The following is a 17564-nucleotide window of genomic DNA, read 5'->3' as shown; positions in this document are numbered from 1 at the left end:
GGCAAAGGCGTGATCGTACCACTCATCATGTTTATGTCTTATGATATGGTTCTGGGAATACTCTGATAATAAATGTATTGAAAACCTTTTTGTAATAACTTAATGAAATTGAGTAGTTTTTGAAAAGTTTCAATTGGTTGGAATTTTTTTTAGAGTGTTACAAGATCCACAACACTTTCCATGTTTCTCAGTTACGGAAGTGCTTAGTGTATGACTAAGCGGTTGTCCCCTTAGAGGATATTCAGGTTGATGACAACCTTAATTACATAGAGAGACCAATATCTATTCTCGACAAGAATACGAAGGAGCTGAGGAAGAAGCGGGTTGAGCTGGTGAAGGTGCAGTGGCAGCACCATAAGGGTTCAGAGGGGACTTGGGAGTCCGAGACTCCCGAAACGTAGCGCAACCAATGTTATTGAGAAATGGATCAACGAAGGCCATCGGATTACAAGCTACGATCTCCGTCATATATCAAAAGAACATCGTAAATCTCATCGTTACAAGCATGCTCTTGAGGTTAGATATCTAAATTTCTTCTCTAATTCTATTGTTATCGTGATTGAACTTCATGAGAGAAGTAATATATACCTAGTTTCATAACAGAGTTTCCTGAAACCCTAAATTTGGACCAATGATGCTTATTCTCTTGAACAAGCTATATTCTCCATTATCAAATCGGGATATAAAATGCTACTAGTTGTATAACTATCCAATTGGATCAATGATAGTTATGTTCATGTTGATCAACAAGATATTATAACATAACGAGCAAGAATATGTGCATTGCAGTTGTAAGAATGGATGGTTTCACATAGCGAGTATGAATTATCTAATTCAGACTATGCAATCCGCATTGATTTAATGACCAAAGTGTTTAGCATAGATGTTGTTGAACGCTATTTTGAAGGTTTACCTCCAAATGCCAAAACAACAGAATCCTACACTGCTCTTCTCCATTCATATGTTGCATCAAAACAAACCACAAAAGCAGAAGAACTCTGTGAAAAGATGAAAGAATCCGGCCTAAAACTAACTCCCATAACATAAAACGAACTAATGACACTATACATGTCAGTAGGGGAGGTCGAAAAGGTATTTTCCATCATCAAAGAACTCAAAACCCAGAACGTGTCACCTGATATATACACATACAATCTCTGGATAAGTTCATGTGCTTCCTGTTTAAAGATTGATGAAGTTAGAAACATTCTTGATGAAATGAGTAGCTCCCATGAGGATGGAAAGAGTGAGATTTGGGAAAGATATGTGAATCTTGTGAAGATTTATCTTTCAACTGGGCATCTTGTGAATTCAGATTCTAACTCTGTGGTGGAAAGTGAGAAGGGGAATAAGATTATTACAAAAAGGGAATGGATAACGTATGATTTTCTTATTTTGTTGCATTGTGCTTTGGGGAATAAGGATACACTTGATCAAATATGGAGGTCTTTGAGAATGACAAATCAGAAAATGATTGGTAGAAACTATGGTTGTATGCTTTCTGCATATTTGATGTTAGGGTGTTTGAAGGAGGTGGGACAAGTTATTCATCAATGGAAGACATCTGCTACACCAGAATTTGATGTGTCTGTATGTGAGAGGGTTTTTAAAGGGTTTAAGGAAGTTGGGTTGATTGAAAAGGTAGAAACTTTTCATAAATTGCTATCTGAATGAATTTGAGCTAATTTTAGGTGAATGCTTTATGAACTCCTTAAATCCTTTATTTAAGTTAGGGATTTTGTTTCCTTTTGAGTTAATGGGTTAAACATTTAAATGTTTAATATAAATTATTTCTTTTACTTAATTTGGTCATAATGACTTAATGAGTTAAGCCAAAAATCTAGCTTAATGTGTTAAGACATTACCCATTTACCTATTTATCAAATTCTTTTCCTCCCAACTCCAAAATTGATAAATGCTGTTAAAATCGGTGAATATTTTGAAATTTGTTTTTATTTGGATTGTAAGGGTAAAATAGTCAAACTATTACAGGTGGATTTTATGACAACAATTTTGGTAGACTTAAGCTAGTTTCGGTGGGATGTTATAATAGTTTTGTTTGTTGAATTTAGGCATTGTTTGGATAAAGGTTTTATTCGAATAAATGATGTTGAAAAAGTTGTTGAGAAAATGACAACAAACTTGTCCATTTCAGTTAAAATTACGATATTTTAGAAAAAAAATAATAATTACGTATAAAAAAAATCAGAAAATGATAGAAATGTCATCAGATATAAAATAGTGAGAAACTCTGAAGTTATGTACAAAATTGTTTAAAAAAACTCAGACCGGGAGTGCAAACTTTTGACAATGATAAGGACCTTTTATGTCATTTAATCTAAATTTAGGACAAAACTGCAAATTTAGTCCTTGTGGTTTGGAAAAAACTTTGGATAGGGTCGAAAAAGTTTTCGACTTGCATGGAAGGTCAAAAATCAAGGTTTTTCTGTGTTTTTAGTCCAAAAAAACTTGAAATGACGGTTATACCCTTTCACTTTCTTTTTTATTATTTTTTTCATTTTTTAAATACTATTTTAATTTAAAAAAGAAAATGAATTAACTCTCTCTATGTGTGTGTGTTTCTCCTTCCACCTCCCAGCCAAAAGGTTAACTCCAAATTCTCCTTAAAGATTTAGTGTGTGGGTCTGAAAATCAAACAAAATCTTGCCACAAATTGGAAATACCTTAACCAAATCGAATCACCATAGGGAATACATTAAACAAATTGGATCAAATGAGTTCAGAGTCAGAACCTTCAATTTCTTCTTTGGTTTTCAACTATTGATCTGTACCTACATCTCCTTCTCAACCCCATTCCCGGTGACAAGTATCAATGAGTGTTGGTGAACGGTTTCTGGCCGAGAAGGGATATGTAAGAGGGCAAGGGGATGGTGGGTGAAAGGTGCTATGGGATAATCAATTTTTGAAAATCACAAGACGGAGGAGACGAAATCAAACAAACATGCTCTGGTTTTCTTGTGAGGATAAAATATGAACACAGTTTTAGAGGACGATGGTGGTGAGTCCGACGAACTTTATCGTCCCCTCTAGATCCATAAATCTAGAATTTGAATATGGTTCTGGAAATTGTTCATCTTTTTAGGGGGTCACAAGACAAGAATACGTATACATGAATGGAACAAGATTAAAGCATATAGAATCCAATCTCGTTCAAAGCATTATCAAAACAAATCTGGAGCGAAGCATCACAAAAATCGAAGTAGTATAAAATCAGAATTTCTCTCATTACCACCCACTACTAATGTGTTGCTGGTGGTGATTTTCGATTAGTGGTGGCCGGTGGCGGCAACCACCATCTTTGTGGCTCGATTTTCGGTGGTCTCTCTTTCTTCGTCGGATGTTGCTAGGGTTTGCAGCACCGTCTTCGATGATCCTTCTTCTCCGGCATCACTGATATGACATCGAATCCTGCCACAGTCATCAACCTTTGTATATCGATCTTTGGTTGAAATTTTCTTAGCAACTTTAAACCTAAGCGCCCCTTCCTCGCCTTGCAATCAACACAAAAATCGATACTTGGAAAATGAGGATAGTTTGATTGAGCACTGGAGGATTTCTTATTTGAACTAGATGTAGAAATTGTGCATTTCTTTTTTGTGTGCTTTCGATCATCAGATTCTTTATGAAAGAAGGGGAATATTGGTTATTGTTTAATTGGGTTTGTGTTTGTTGTGTGTATGTGTGTGTGTGAGAGAGAGAGAGAGAGTTATTTTATTTTCTTTTTTAAATTAAAATAGTATTTAAAAAAAGAAAAAAATAATAAAAAAGAAAGTAAAAGGGTATAACCGTCATTTCAAGTTTTTTTGGACTAGAAACACAGAAAAACCTTGATTTTGGACATTTCATTCAAGTCGAAAACTTTTTGGACCCTATCCAAAGTTTTTTGCAAACCACAAGGATTAAATTTGCAGTTTTTTCCTAAATTTTGTATTATTATTATGTTTACTGTAGGTGTAAATATCAAGATAGGAATATGAAACACCACATGTCAATTGAATTAGCTAATTTCAAAACGATTTATAAGAGTTTAAAACGTCATTTGTAGATAAAGGTTATAAAATGGTAAAATATTAACATTGGAAAACATTTAAATGTTAAATCGTATGAGGTGTAACATGACATAGAAGAGAAAAAAGGTTCGAAAGTAAACATTATGGGCGTGTTCGGCAAAATTAACTGGTAGCATGTAGTGGGTAGCTTATAGCTTGTATCGTTTTGTTAAACGCTACATGAAGTAGCATTTGGATATGGAGCGTTTTGTTTAAACTAAACGCTAAAAGCTTGTAGTGCCGAACAAGGCTTTCTGTTTAAAATGAAGCGTTTTGTCAAACACTAAAAGCTAGAAGCTCTCAAACGCTCCTAAATGCTCTGTGCCGAACACGCCTTATATTCATCTTAACATCGAGAGGCATCATGTAACCGTTGAATATTAATCTATCATCAACCTTTGTCCAAGTCTTTTAACTTAATACATATCAAAATATGTATATTAGGCTTATGAAGCCTTGTACATTGAAGTTCAATATATGTGAAGTACAAGAAATTAATATTTTCCTTGAACAATGTAAACACCCAAAATATTTCAAATCATCATAAAATAATAAATAAGCATTGTGGGAGAAAAAAAAATAAAGTTAGCATTACAAAATATCAACCATAAATTATCATATAAAATCTCCTGAAAAATCTTAATATTTTGAGAAATTTTTTAATAAAGTCTTAAATTTTATTTTTTAAACATGTAAAAGCCCCCACTTTTTAACTTTTTGAATAGAAAAACCCAAGAAACAATTAAATTATTTATTTTAGCCATTTGACCTGTTTAGCAGGTCACACGACCATATTGTTAATTTTTCCAAAATAATTGAACTTTTTTGTAGATTTTTTCAAAATTTGTATACTATGAATAAATATTGGGTTATGATTAAATGTGAACTTCAAATATTGTGTGAATGTGTGACCAAAATATGATCATTAGATAAAAAAAAATTAATGACTATGATTTTAGGGAGCATTGTATTAATGTAGGATAGCAAATACTATATAATTACAATTAATTAATTCTAAGGTTATTAAAGAGTAATTATGACATTTTATTATATGAGATAAAAAAGAAGTAACCATATTTTAGGAAACCAAGTCAAATATATTAATAAAATCCATATTATTATTTTTAAAACCAAATCACAGAAAATCATGTATTGAAAATTTTGCAATATTTTTTTACAAGATAATCACATAAAACGAAATTGATTTCATTGTTTAAGAATTACTTAGTTTCATAACATATTTCTTTCTATAAAATTTAGGCAATTTCACTATTAGTTTTACAAAATATTAACACAATGTTTTATACAATGTTCAGAAAAGTACAAATTAAAGAATCGGGCGATTTGATTCTTTAAAACTCAAGAATTTACTTGAAACTTATTTCATTTTTTAAGAATTACATTTCATTCTTTAAGAATGCATTGACTAATAAATATTTTTGAACTACTCTTATAAAACTAGTGAGATATGTAAAAAAATCATTCTTTAAGAACGATCAATTACTACTTTATAACATTTTTTTTGAAGTGTATGCAATATTCTTTTTACACAGATTCACCAAAACTATAGAACAACTAAAAATTCTTGAAGAATAAAAAAATATTATTTTTACACATAAAAATATCTTACAGTGTGTAACATAATTTTCGTATAACAACACTTACCACGCTAGCATAGACCGACCTCCCTTCGAGATACTCTATGGGAGGAAGTGTACGACCCCAATCTGTTGGGGCGAGGTCGGTCAGAGAGTCATGGGTAGTACTGAGGTAGTACTCAAGACTATAGAGAGGATCCAACAGGTCCGGAGCAGGCTCCAAACTGCTCAGAGTCGGCAGAAGAGCTATCCCGACAAGCGGTGTTCTGACTTGGAGTTTCAGGTGGGCGACATGTTAGTCCTGAAGGTGTCACCTTGGAAAGATGTCATCCGGTTCAGGAAGTAGGGCAAGCTGGGTCCCAGATACATTGTTCCATTCAGGGTTTTGGCCTCGGTGGGCCAGGTTGCTTACCGTTTGGATCTTCCAGTAGAGCTCAACCAGATCCACAACACTTTCCATGTTTCTCAGTTACGGAAGTGCTTAGTGTATGACTCAGCGGTTGTCCCCTAGAGGATATTCAGGTTGATGACAACCTTAATTACATAGAGAGACCAGTAGCTATTCTCGACAAGAATACGAAGGATCTGAGCAACAAACGGGTTGAGTTGGTGAAGGTGCAGTGGCAGCACCGTAAGGGTTCAAAGGGGACTTGGGAGCCCGAGGAGGGGACGAGGGAGCACTACTAAGAGTTGTTTCTAGACACGGCCGACTTCGAGGACGAAGTCTAAGACAAGTGGGGGAGAATTATAACGCCTGATTCCTGGTACGCATTTAATTATAATTTACTTATTTTTATAGAGCAACTCGACGAGTTGGTAGCCCCAAACTCGTCGAGTTGGTAGCCCCAAATTTGTCACGTAGAGACAAGAAAGGGACACAGGTTTTAGGCAATCTACTCGACGAGTTGAGAGCCCTCAACTCGGTGAGTAGGTATGCTAGAGTGAAACCCTAATTTTGGGGTTTTGCACCCTATTTAAGCATCTTAATCCCTACTTTATGGTCTCATTTCCAGGCTCCAAGTCTTAAACCCTAATCCACAAAACCGTAGAGCCTTGTGTGAGCTTGTGAGTGATTTTTGAGTGATCTTTGTGTGATTTGAAGATTGTAAAAGAAGAAGAAGCTAGAGGATTCTAGGAGAAGATTGTAGATCCCGAAGCAACATCTCATCCTCTTCATTTTCTGGTAAGCAAGCCTCAACCTTGCTTAGTAGCTTGTTAGATCTCCTTCTTATGATTTCATGGAGTTTTTGGTCCAAGAAGCTTAGCCCTTGGGATAAGGGCGTCCCAAGTGATCTACCTTTCAGATCTGAGGTCTAGAAGGGATTTCATGGCATAAAGGTGCAAAATTTATGACCACGAAAGCCCCATGTAAGCTTTAAGGTGTTCTTTTGGCCTTTTAAGCGCCAAAAGGCCATGCATGGGAGGAAAGTTAGGAGCTTTACATGTTCAAATGATGTCTAAGGCCTAGATCTACGTTAGTATGCTTTAGTTTGGAGTATTTTGGCTTTTAGACCAAGATCTATGTCCTAAAGAGCTAGGGTTTGAGCTAAACTCATGAAGAATGGCTATTAACAGGTAAAGTTGGAAACTTTACCCTTAGAAGGACATTTACAGGGTGCATGAGGAATAAGAAGCTTAGAACTGAAGAGTAGGGGCTTAATTCTTTAAGAAGGCCCAAACAGACTGAAGAACTCATCGAGTCCATAGAGGAACTTGACAAGTTGAGTCGTGTTGTCCCGATTTTTGCACAAGATAGGACTCGGCGAGTCTGTGAAGAGACTCGACGAGTTGAATCGCCAAATCGCAATTATGAGTAGCCACGGAACTCGACGAGTCAGGGGATGACTTGACGAGTTGGATCGTGATTTCACGATTTTTGAGTTATAGGACTCGGCGATTTGATATGTCAACTTGATGACTTGAGTCAACCCAGAATGCTGCCTTTGACCAAAATTTGACTTTGACTAGGGGTAAAATGGTCCTTTTACCCTTAGAAGGATTTTCAGTTTTTGACTAAGTGATTATTGTGATAATGATAGTCGGGGAGTTGTTGGAGCAGCCATCACAGATATCTCACACGAGATTTCAGCAGCCAGCTTGAGATGTGAGTTTCATTCTATAGAAACGGGTCGAAGGCACCAATGTTGGCCTGTGTAGAGTAGCTAAGTGTGGGCTGGGTCGGTATCTTAGAATTATTTATGTTTAGTAGCAAAGTATGGATTGGGCCTGTATCTTAGACTTGTTTATGATTAGTAGCTAAGTGTAGGCAGAGTCCGTATCTTAGTATTATCTGAGTATGTTTATGAACTAGTAGATTATGGTTATACTTGTTGTCTACGTGATACTTGCATGCATGTTTAGTTAGCAAAGTGTGGGCGGGGTACTGTATCTCCCAGACAACGGAGTGTGGGTGAGGCCCGTACCTCCTAGTTAGCAGAGTGTGGGTGATGTCCGTATCTCATAGTTAGCCGAGTGGGGGTGGGGGCACGTATCTCCTTGAGGGTGGGCGAAGCCCATACCTCTTAGTTGCATATTATATGTTATGTGTATGGTATGAGGTAGTTTTGGGAGACTCATTAAGCTTCGTGCTTACAATTTTTAGTTCTTGTTTCAGGCACTTTCGGTAGCAAGAAGAATAACTCGGGATGATCGCAGTGCACACACTATTCCTTCAGCCTTAGATGTTTAGACTCTGATATTTTGATACAGTATTTTATTATGATGAATTGAAATGCATGATTTATGATCTTTATTATGATGTATGAGGAATTATTGTTTTTTAAATGATTTTTAAAACTAAAATTTTTGACCATATTTTTTAGATGTTTCAAAAATCGTACCTAATATCACTAGGGTTGACAACATCCATAACCGCAATTACTAACACGGCCTTTTCAATTGATTCGGCTTTTGTTCATACTATTAGAGGGTTATTTTAAATTTGGTAGGAACTAAAGTACTAAACCATTACGAAAGTCAAAAAAAAAATTAGGAATAAATAGACACCACCCCATTTGATAGAGACTCCAATTTACTACCCCAATTCATAGAGACTGTAGTCTGTAGATTACTGTTTAATTTATTTCCCAACACAATGACACCTTCATTCCATTTACGCAAACCAAAACAGTAAACACGTTCCGAAACATAATACTGTCTTCACTTGCGTATGGAAAAGAGGGCGAGTTGAGTGCACGGCAGATAGCGTGAAGACTGAAGACATAAATATGGCAAGCAGTGGCAGGCAGTGCGACCACTACCACTGTTTTGTGTTGTAAAGACTCAAAATCACGTGCATCACCCCAGTATTCCCCTTCAATTTTCCTCCTCCAATGAAGGTAATTAACCACTGTTCTCGATTGTTCAATCTAATCGGATAGCCCCATCTCTTTTTCTTCAGCAGTTTCTTCCTCGATTTCGATCTGGTTTTTGAGAATCTTTGCTAATCCTGCTCCTTCCTATCCCTCTTTTCCTTTTCATTTATGCAGATTAAGACTCTGGATGAAACCAATCCGATGTGTGGATCGTTTGTTGAAATGGGTTGGAAGAAGAAGAGCAAGAGACTTCTCATTTTATCAGGTTATTTTTCCCTACTCACATGCGTTAGACTCCATTATTTCTAAATTTTATGTGAATTACATGAAGTAATCGATAGATCGGAACTGTTTTCCATTGATACCCACCAACTACAAACGATTTAAATCACCCGCGACTAACTCTTTTTTGTTCTTAGTCTCAAATTTCCCTCTTTTTATGTTTCTTGATGTTGCAGATTGTAGCCATATCTATGGACTTCATTTGCGTTGATTGTTTTTTAGCTTTTCAGTGTGGGTATCTGCTAAGAATTCAGAATATCATATTGGAACATGAAATTGTCTACTTCCTGTTGTTTAATCTTACCGATTGATTAGAAAATAGCTAACTAGTTAAGTCCAATTTTTAGGGATTTTGTATGAAAAAAATATATCGTTCATGATTTTATTGACTTATGGACCATATGGGAAGAAAGAGAAAGGGAATCTCTCGACACAAATCAACTGATTTCAAACAATCCACCAATCATAAACGTTTCATAACCGGAATCGGAATCGGAATCGGAATCGGAATCGCAACCGCACCGCCTTTCGTCAATGTGTATTCCGACCCACGTGGCAGGGGTCTAAAACGTAAAATCGGGTGTCTCGATGCCTTGACACAAACCGGTCGAAAGAAGAAAATCGATCAAGATTTCGAACGAGGTGAAACGATCGGAAACGGGAAGTTTGGATCAGTGGTCAAGTGCCGGAGTAAGGTCACCGGAGAACAATTTGCATGCAAGATTTTACCAAAAGGGGATGAGATTGTTCATAAAGAAGTTGAGATTATGCAACATCTTTCTGGTCATCCGGGTGTTGTGACATTGAAGGCAGTGTATGAAGATGCTCAATCTTTTCATCTTGTTATGGAGCTTTGCTCTGGTGGGAGGTTGCTTGATCAGATGTGGGAAGATGGTTTGTTTTCAGAGCAAAAAGCCGCTAATTTAATCAAGGAATTGATGTTAGTTCTTAAATACTGTCATGACATGGGCGTTATTCATCGTGATGTAAAACCCGAAAATATCCTTCTTTCGGCTAATGGTTCGATTAAGCTTGCTGATTTCGGGTTGGCTGCTAGAATTGCTAATGGTAATAATTCAAAAACTTGTTTTGTACCGGCGACACGCTACTATCTGCTGTCTATTGTCTACAGTCTACTCACATGTAGGAGTATTTGTTTTAATAGGTCAGAGTCTATATGGTGTGGTTGGGAGTCCTGCTTATGTGGCACCTGAAGTTTTGACGGGTGGTTACTCTGAGAAAGTGGATATATGGAGCGCGGGTGTGGTCCTACATGCGGTTTTGGTTGGTTACCTTCCGTTCGGTGGCGATTCGGTAAATACGGTGTTTGAGGCGGTCAAGAACGTGACGCTTGATTTCCAAGGCGAATTATGGGAAACGGTATCTCAACCTGGCTGTGATCTAATTGGACATATGCTAACAAGAAATGTATCCGAGAGGTACACCGCTGAGGAAGTACTACGTAAGCTGTGGATACTCTCCTGTCCATTCATTTATGCCCCAAGGACGTTACGGGTTATACTGTGTTTGACATACATTGGACTGACATTGAAGTCAGAGCGAATCCCTTTTCCCATCTTTTTGGGTGGGACAAAAAAATTGAAAATTTTGTCCCATTAACATCGATTCTAGTTAATGCATGTCAAACAGAGTACAACTTATTTTGTGGTGTGATGTGAGCCTAGTGATTTTATTTTATGAATCCTTGTTCTTTCATCTAACGTATTTTCTTTTTTGTTTAATAGGACATCCATGGATACTTTTTTACACGAACCCGACATTAGGACCTCTAACTTTTGGTTCCCGAGTGCAAACTTGTGGAAACTTGACTACACAATTGCTGACTGATGTGCTGGAAATGGAGTATGAGAGGACCATTAACACCTCATTTGATGACAACTCTACTTCCATGTTCCCAAATGACATAGAGGAAGATGAAGATTGTTGTATGGTTGATATGCTTGCATTGGCAATTTCACGTGTAAGGATATCAGAGCCCAAGAGAAGCAGGATATGTGGTCCTAATGATCCCGTGCAACAAGAACGGTCGGCTAACATTAACATAAAGAGTCTTTGTGCAGCATTTTGACTATGTGATGGATGATGAATTGACTTTGACTGCTAGAAAACGTGGCTTTTGAGCCGGTTTGTGTTGTAAATTCCCGTTCATTTGGGTTGTTTTTCATGTGTTTTTTACCCTTTCGTACTGAAAATATGAAAAAAAAAACTGTGTAAATAGAATGCATATTTTAGTGGTATGCTATGGCAATGTTGTTTTTGATGGATTGACATTACATGATCTAACAAGTTTCAAACGTTTGACATGAATTTAATTAGATTGAGATTAATATGAATAGGATAGAATTTGTGCTTCTTATGTTCTAGGGGTGTTGATTGGGTAATTTTTTCGGGTTTCGGGTCGGATAATTCGGGTTTTTCATATTAGAAAAATACCCATTACAAAAGATATCCAACAGGAATCGCTATCCTCATCGTTCCATCTTTTTGGTAGAACATAAAAATGAGAAATTGGGTAGATTGGAACATAAAAATGAGAAATTGGGTAGATTGGATAATTTCTCATTTTTATGTTCCAATCTACCCAATTTCTCATTTTTATGTTCTACCAAAAAGATGGAACGATGAGTATAACGATTCCTATTGGATATTTTTTTTGTGTAAAAGAAATTTCTAAATCCTAACTATTGTCATTAAAAAATTATAATTTTTTGTTTTCACATGTTTTTGACCTTTTCATATCTAAATTGTTGACATGTTGTATAACATTCAACAAACAATTAAATAATTCATCAGTTTAATATAACAATATTTTGTTGGTAAGACTTATAAAAGGTTTATTTGGAGTCCATGCTCCAAACTTTTAGCTATTACAAAAAGTTTCAAATCCCAAACCTACTTCAATTCTTCAAATAAAATTTAACAAAAAACTTTTTTTATAATTTTGTATTTTTTTTAAATCAATGATGTATTTTAGCTAAGTCATTTTTTTTAAATCAATGAGTCGGAGCTCCAAACTTTTAGCTAAGGCATTTTTTTTTAAAAAAATCAATAATGTATTTTAGCTAATTATACATAACTTGTGTATACCAAGCGATCATAGAGGTACCGAGGAGGATCATAATATAAAGTATCGACACTAGTTATCAAGGCACTTTCACTGTTAGTACTCGCTTATCGTGTTACGCTTTGTGGCAGTGGTAATATCAAGGAGAAACCTCAAAGCACTAGAAAACCTACACAGCGTAGATTTGTCGAGTACACTAGGGATGCACCATCGTATAACAAACGTTTCTTTCAAATCAGCCTAACATTTGTCTCTATAAGGAGTTCTGACGTTGTCATTCGTCATGGATTGGCGTGGTCCTCACCATACCAATTTCATATGCTCTGAAAACTTTTTGTCGTAACCGAACCTCGTCACTCGTAACGACAACCCGACTCAGACCTCAAAATTGTCTCTCTCATATTCTTGACCCCGAAGTACTCATGCGAAGAGTACCTTGCCCTCCGAAACCCTTCCGATGTATACTCAACAAACCTTCTAGAACTATCACTCGTCCAACAGATCAAGTTCAAGCACAGGGGCTAAGGACGAATACAACCCACCTATCACTATTAAGTGTATACGCTAGGGTGGTATATAATTATGATTATGCGGATTTAGTATGTGTGTTTCTGCCCTATCTTCTGTTCCTTGTTTGGTTGTGGACCTGGGGTAGAGTTGCACATCCGACCGTCTTACCAATCTTAATTATATATTACTTGTATACACGAGGTGATGATAGATTGACCAGGTATGAATCCTATCATGAACTTCAGGGCAGAGTTGCTTAGGTCTACGAGTGGGTATTCTGCCATTCAGAGAAGCACGACCCCAGGAGTACTGCTAAGAAAGCTAATTTCGAGACAAAATTCCATCTAACAGGGGGATGATGTGACAACTTGAAATTTCTATCTTGTAAGTCAGTTCAATCAATCGAAAGCCATACTTGTTTCTGTTACCTTTTAGCCTTGTTAAGGGTCGTTTTATGAGTTCTAAGCCTAATACACTAAAGGATTGTGTGTCAGGAAGTGAACCACGTAAGAACCAAGAGCCTAGAACAACAGTTGAGCCATAAAACCCTGACAAGTGAGGTTCACGGACAAGGACCATGTTCAAGGCCGTGAACCCTTGTTAGGTCGTGAACTCATGCTATATGGATGAGTTTTAGTGTAACATCTCGAAATCCAGGTAAAGCAATTATATCCTTCCATTTTGTCAAGTTGTCAAAAGTGGTCCCTTGAAAGAGTTCTTGTAGCAAATGAGTACGCTGCGCGTACTCATGCGCTTAATTTGGACGCGGACTCGCCTGGGTACGCTGGACGTACCCAGGGTTACGCTGGGCGTAATGGGTCCAGACGCAAACCCTAATATTGGACTTGTGCACTATATAATGGATATTAAGGCTCATTTCTCAGCCTCCATATCAGTGAGTGAAACCCTAAGAGAGCCTCCCAATCGTCCTTAGCTTGAGAGTGAGTGTTTTGGAGCTAAAAGTGCCTTGGTGTGTTAGTGAAGAAGAAGCAGAGGAGCTTGTGGAGGCTAGAGCTTGAAGTGCAATTTTGGATCTGGGATCTACAGAGGAAGGAGCTGCATTTGGAGGTATAAAGTTCAAAACTTTCCTCCTTATTTGGTTAGATGATTGCATGGACCATTTCTAGGGTTAAAAGTCCCAAATATGGAGACTTTATGAGTGTAATGTACTCCATGGACCTAGATCTGTCCCATTTCAGTGATATTTGTGTTATAGATCCATAAAGTTGCCATCTTGGTCGTTGTTATGAGGTCATGCTTGAGTTAGGAGCTTTCTAGAGTAGGAAATGGAATGTTATGGGTGTTAGTGACTTGTCCAGCCATGCAAAGGCTTAAAGTCACCAACTTTATGGATTAAGAGGGTTAGAAATGGTCAGATCCAGAAGTTGGACATGGGTCTTAACTGATTAAGACCCCAAAATGCTTAGAGCCTGAAATTGGGAGTTACATGGGGCGTAATCCAAGTACATGCGGCGTAAGGGGTCGCGCACCCCATTTTCTATGAAGACATCGGGTACGCCCAGCGTACATGTGTGGTATGCGCAGCGTAACCCGGGGAGTTGACTTTTGTTGACTTTTAGGGTTTGGTCTATTTTGGGTCTTAGGGCCATGAGAGGGGTAAAATGGTCTTTTACCCTTCTGAGAGTACTAAGAGAGGGAATAGCCTAGCCTTACGGGATGTATTGATTTAGAGTGCTTATTTCATATGATTAGGCGGAGGCTAGATCAGATTTTTTTTCAGAGTTCGAGATTTACCGAGTTACCCGAGGTGAGTCTTCTCACTATACTTTACCTAGAGTGGTAATTAGAGTTATGTGACAGAGTATTTTGTATGCTTTTTCAAGATGTGATTTCTATGTGACTTATGCTATGTATGTGCCAGAGTTTTCAGAGTTGGGACCGGAAGGTCCACAGAGTTAGGGCCAGAGGGCCCACAGAGTTACGGGACTGGAGGGTCCCACTAAGACACATTGACCAGAGGGTCGAACAGAGTTATAGCCTCGAGTGGCTAATATGTGTTGTGTGTGGTATTTTGGGGAACTCACTAAGCAATTATGCTTACAGTGTTGTGTTATGTGTTTCAGGTACCAGTGAGGATCGCGGGAAGGCGCCGGTTTGATCAGTACACACTCGAGGAGCTTTTACATATTTTGATCTTGGGATGTGATGTTATGAATTGATTATGTGATACAATGATGTTTTTATGACAATCATGAATGAAAAAGTGTTTTATAAATGTGAAAAATTATTTGAAAATTTAGGTGTTACAAGTTGGTATCAGAGCCTTGGTTTGAGGGATTCGGGTGCACCTTCGGGCGTATCTGAACTCAAACTGAGGATTTGAGAGATTTTCAAAATAAAATTTCAGAAAATTTTCTCAAGAGTAAAAAGTTTTTGAAAGAGCAGAGCAGAGCAGTGTGTACGATCAGCTAGCGCCCGAACGGTGATTTCCCAAAATACCCTTACATTATGAGTTATGAGATATGTTATGATATGATATGCAGGCTAGAGTAGGCTAGGTATTCTTATTAGGACTAGAGTGGCCTGATTTGTGATGCCTTAGCCTAGGGATTTTGCTGCTAGGAGATGCTTGAGAGTGAATAGATAGTAGCGAGGAGCTTATGAGAGACTTGCTAGAGAGTAGGCTATGTATAGAGAGAGTAGGGTACTTGGGACTTGGGATCCTAGGAAGAGGACTTGGGGTGAATATTGATGCGGTGTGGATGGTAGTATTGGGCCCGTACTACCGAAGGCACCGGATCAGTGCGCAGCCCAAGTAAGAATCTTTAGGGTACCAGGGATCAAGTAGGAATGGGATATCGAGTATGTGTATGCTCGAGCGAGTCTTTGATATCTTGTGTTGAATTTCAGAGAGACATCATGGTTGGGACACGCCACAGGCCATGGACTAGCGAGGGGGGTGTGAGCGATGAGGAGCTCCGCCAGATGATTCATGATGAGGTGGTTGCTGCCATCCGCGCTGAGATTCCAGAGATGTTCGGGTCTATCAAGACCACATTGATTGAGACTTTTGATGAGCGGTATGCTGCTCTTACTGATGCTGCTGTTGTTGCAGCCACTGCAGCAGTTGCTGTTACCAGGCCGCAGGGGGGTGACGCGTTGCTGTACTGGGAGTTCAGTAACACGAAGCCACCAGAGTTTGATGGGACTCAGGATCTGATAGCTGCGATGGGGTGGATCTCTGACATTGAGGGGTGCTTCTACACATGTTCATGTCCGAAGCATTTGAGAATTCGGTTCGTGCTGAACCAGCTTCGCTTGGGGGCGAAGGACTGGTGGAAGTTTGTGACAACGCACTATTCTTCTGCAGAGCTTGCTGCGGTGACCTGGGAGAGGTTCACCGCTATGTTTCGTGATGAGTATGTTCCCCCGGTGGAAAGGGAGCGTCTGGCCCAGGAGTTCTTGACCCTCAAGTAGGGTACCGAGTATGTTACTATGATCACTAGGATGTTCCATGAGAGGGCGATGTTCTACCCTGAGCACATGTCTACCGAGCAGGCACATATGAGTCGGTATTTGAGTATTCTGAGGAGGGACATACGAGAGTTTGTGGCAAACTCGTCGTACCAAACATTTGCTGAGCTTCAGGAAAATGCTCGGAAGAGGGAGATAGAGCTGGAGACTCAGGTTAGAGAGGAGGCGGAGTCTCAGGGGAGGGATCGGCGACCGGCACAATCCCAGCCGGCTGCCAAGCGGGCTAAGCCCGCCGATTCGAGATCAGGGAACCAGAAGGGCCGCACTTGTGGCAAGTGCGGAAAGAGTCATGAGGGGGGTGTGCAGAGCAGGGTCTTGCTACAAGTGTGGCAAAGAGGGGCATATGGCCAAGGATTGCCCCAAGGGATTTGCATTCTGTTTTCACTGCAACTAGACCGGACACTAGAAGGCCGAGTGTCCGCAGTTGTGGGGGTCAGCACATGGAGCATCATAGGGATCTGCCCATGTTGTCGTTCGAGTTACAGAGAGTCGGACAGTGAAGGCTGAGGTGCTGAAGGCTCGCGGCAGAGCCTTCCAGTTGACAGCGGAGGAGGTCCGCGCTGCACCCGATGTTGTGGCTGGTGTGTATTCTTCCTTCTATTTATTTTGAGTTCTGATGTTATGCTTATATTATGATATGCGTAGGTACATTTCCTGTGTGTTTTGTACCTGCTTTGGTGTTATTTGACTCGGGTGCGAGTCGGTCTTTTGTGTCGTTAGCCTTTAGTCAGCACATCATTATCCGTCGAGAGGCGTTGAGTTGACCTTTGCGAGTTTCCATAGCGGACGAGAGAGCAGTGTATGCCACGGATGTGATTCGAGGATGTGTACTCGAGATCTTTGGCGTGGAGTTTCCGATTGATTTGGTTCTGATTGCTATGGGTGATGTATGTGTCATTGTGGGCATGGACTGGTTGAGCAGATTTGGAGCAGTTATCGACTGCGAGCGACAGCTGGTGACCATACGAGACCCTAGTGGGGGAGTTCTTACAGTTTATGGTGAGGGTACCCATTCCGGGTCAGCATTTTGTTCATTTGCGAGAGCGAGGCAGAGTCTACAGCTAGGCTGTAGTGGGTATGTGGATTATGTGGTGGATACGAGGGTAGGTGCAGAGAGACCGAGGTCGGTCGATGAGGTCCCGATTGTGCGTGAGTTCCCGGATGTTTTCCCCAAGGAGTTGCCGGGTGTGCCTCCTGAGAGGCGGGTGGA

The 17564-nt window shown here is 39.1% G+C and overlaps 2 protein-coding genes across 5 annotated transcripts; both read left to right on the top strand.

Moving 5' to 3' along the window:
- Positions 1 to 800: 800 nt before the first annotated feature.
- On the top strand, positions 801 to 1892 carry LOC111899062 (pentatricopeptide repeat-containing protein At5g09450, mitochondrial-like). Its single transcript, XM_052767472.1, has one exon. The coding sequence runs from the start codon at positions 1057 to 1059 to the stop codon at positions 1672 to 1674; it is 618 nt and encodes a 205-aa protein (XP_052623432.1). The 5' UTR covers positions 801 to 1056; the 3' UTR covers positions 1675 to 1892.
- A 6853-nt stretch (positions 1893 to 8745) lies between these two features.
- Positions 8746 to 11545, top strand: LOC111899042 (serine/threonine-protein kinase PEPKR2). 4 transcript variants are annotated; one of them, XM_023894925.3, is made up of 5 exons: positions 8746 to 9006; positions 9157 to 9247; positions 9441 to 10332; positions 10430 to 10703; positions 11010 to 11545. In XM_023894925.3, the coding sequence occupies exons 3-5, from the start codon at positions 9657 to 9659 to the stop codon at positions 11110 to 11112; spliced, it is 1053 nt and encodes a 350-aa protein (XP_023750693.1). In that variant the 5' UTR covers positions 8746 to 9006; positions 9157 to 9247; positions 9441 to 9656; the 3' UTR covers positions 11113 to 11545. The 4 variants fall into 4 exon arrangements, with proteins under 4 accessions (XP_023750693.1, XP_042753887.1, XP_023750692.1 ...); XM_042897953.2 differs by having other exon boundaries at positions 8752 to 9006; positions 9612 to 10332; positions 10430 to 10726; XM_023894924.3 differs by having other exon boundaries at positions 8753 to 9006; positions 10430 to 10726.
- Positions 11546 to 17564: the final 6019 nt, after the last annotated feature.

The sequence above is a fragment of the Lactuca sativa genome, chromosome 9 (genome assembly GCF_002870075.4).
Source record: "Lactuca sativa cultivar Salinas chromosome 9, Lsat_Salinas_v11, whole genome shotgun sequence".
NCBI classification, from domain to species: Eukaryota; Viridiplantae; Streptophyta; class Magnoliopsida; order Asterales; family Asteraceae; genus Lactuca; species Lactuca sativa.
Note: the sequence above shows the minus strand (reverse complement) of the source record. Positions and strands in the feature narration are given on the sequence as shown.

Excerpts from the sequence above, each read along its gene's own strand:
- LOC111899062 (XM_052767472.1), top strand. The coding sequence starts at position 1,057 with ATGACACTATACATGTCAGTAGGGGAGGTCGAAAAGGTATTTTCCATC.
- LOC111899042 (XM_042897953.2), top strand. The coding sequence starts at position 9,657 with ATGGACCATATGGGAAGAAAGAGAAAGGGAATCTCTCGACACAAATCA. Across the intron at positions 10,333-10,429 it reads GGCTGCTAGAATTGCTAATG|GTCAGAGTCTATATGGTGTG; the intron begins GTAATAATTCAA and ends TTGTTTTAATAG. Across the intron at positions 10,727-11,009 it reads CACCGCTGAGGAAGTACTAC|GACATCCATGGATACTTTTT; the intron begins GTAAGCTGTGGA and ends TTTGTTTAATAG.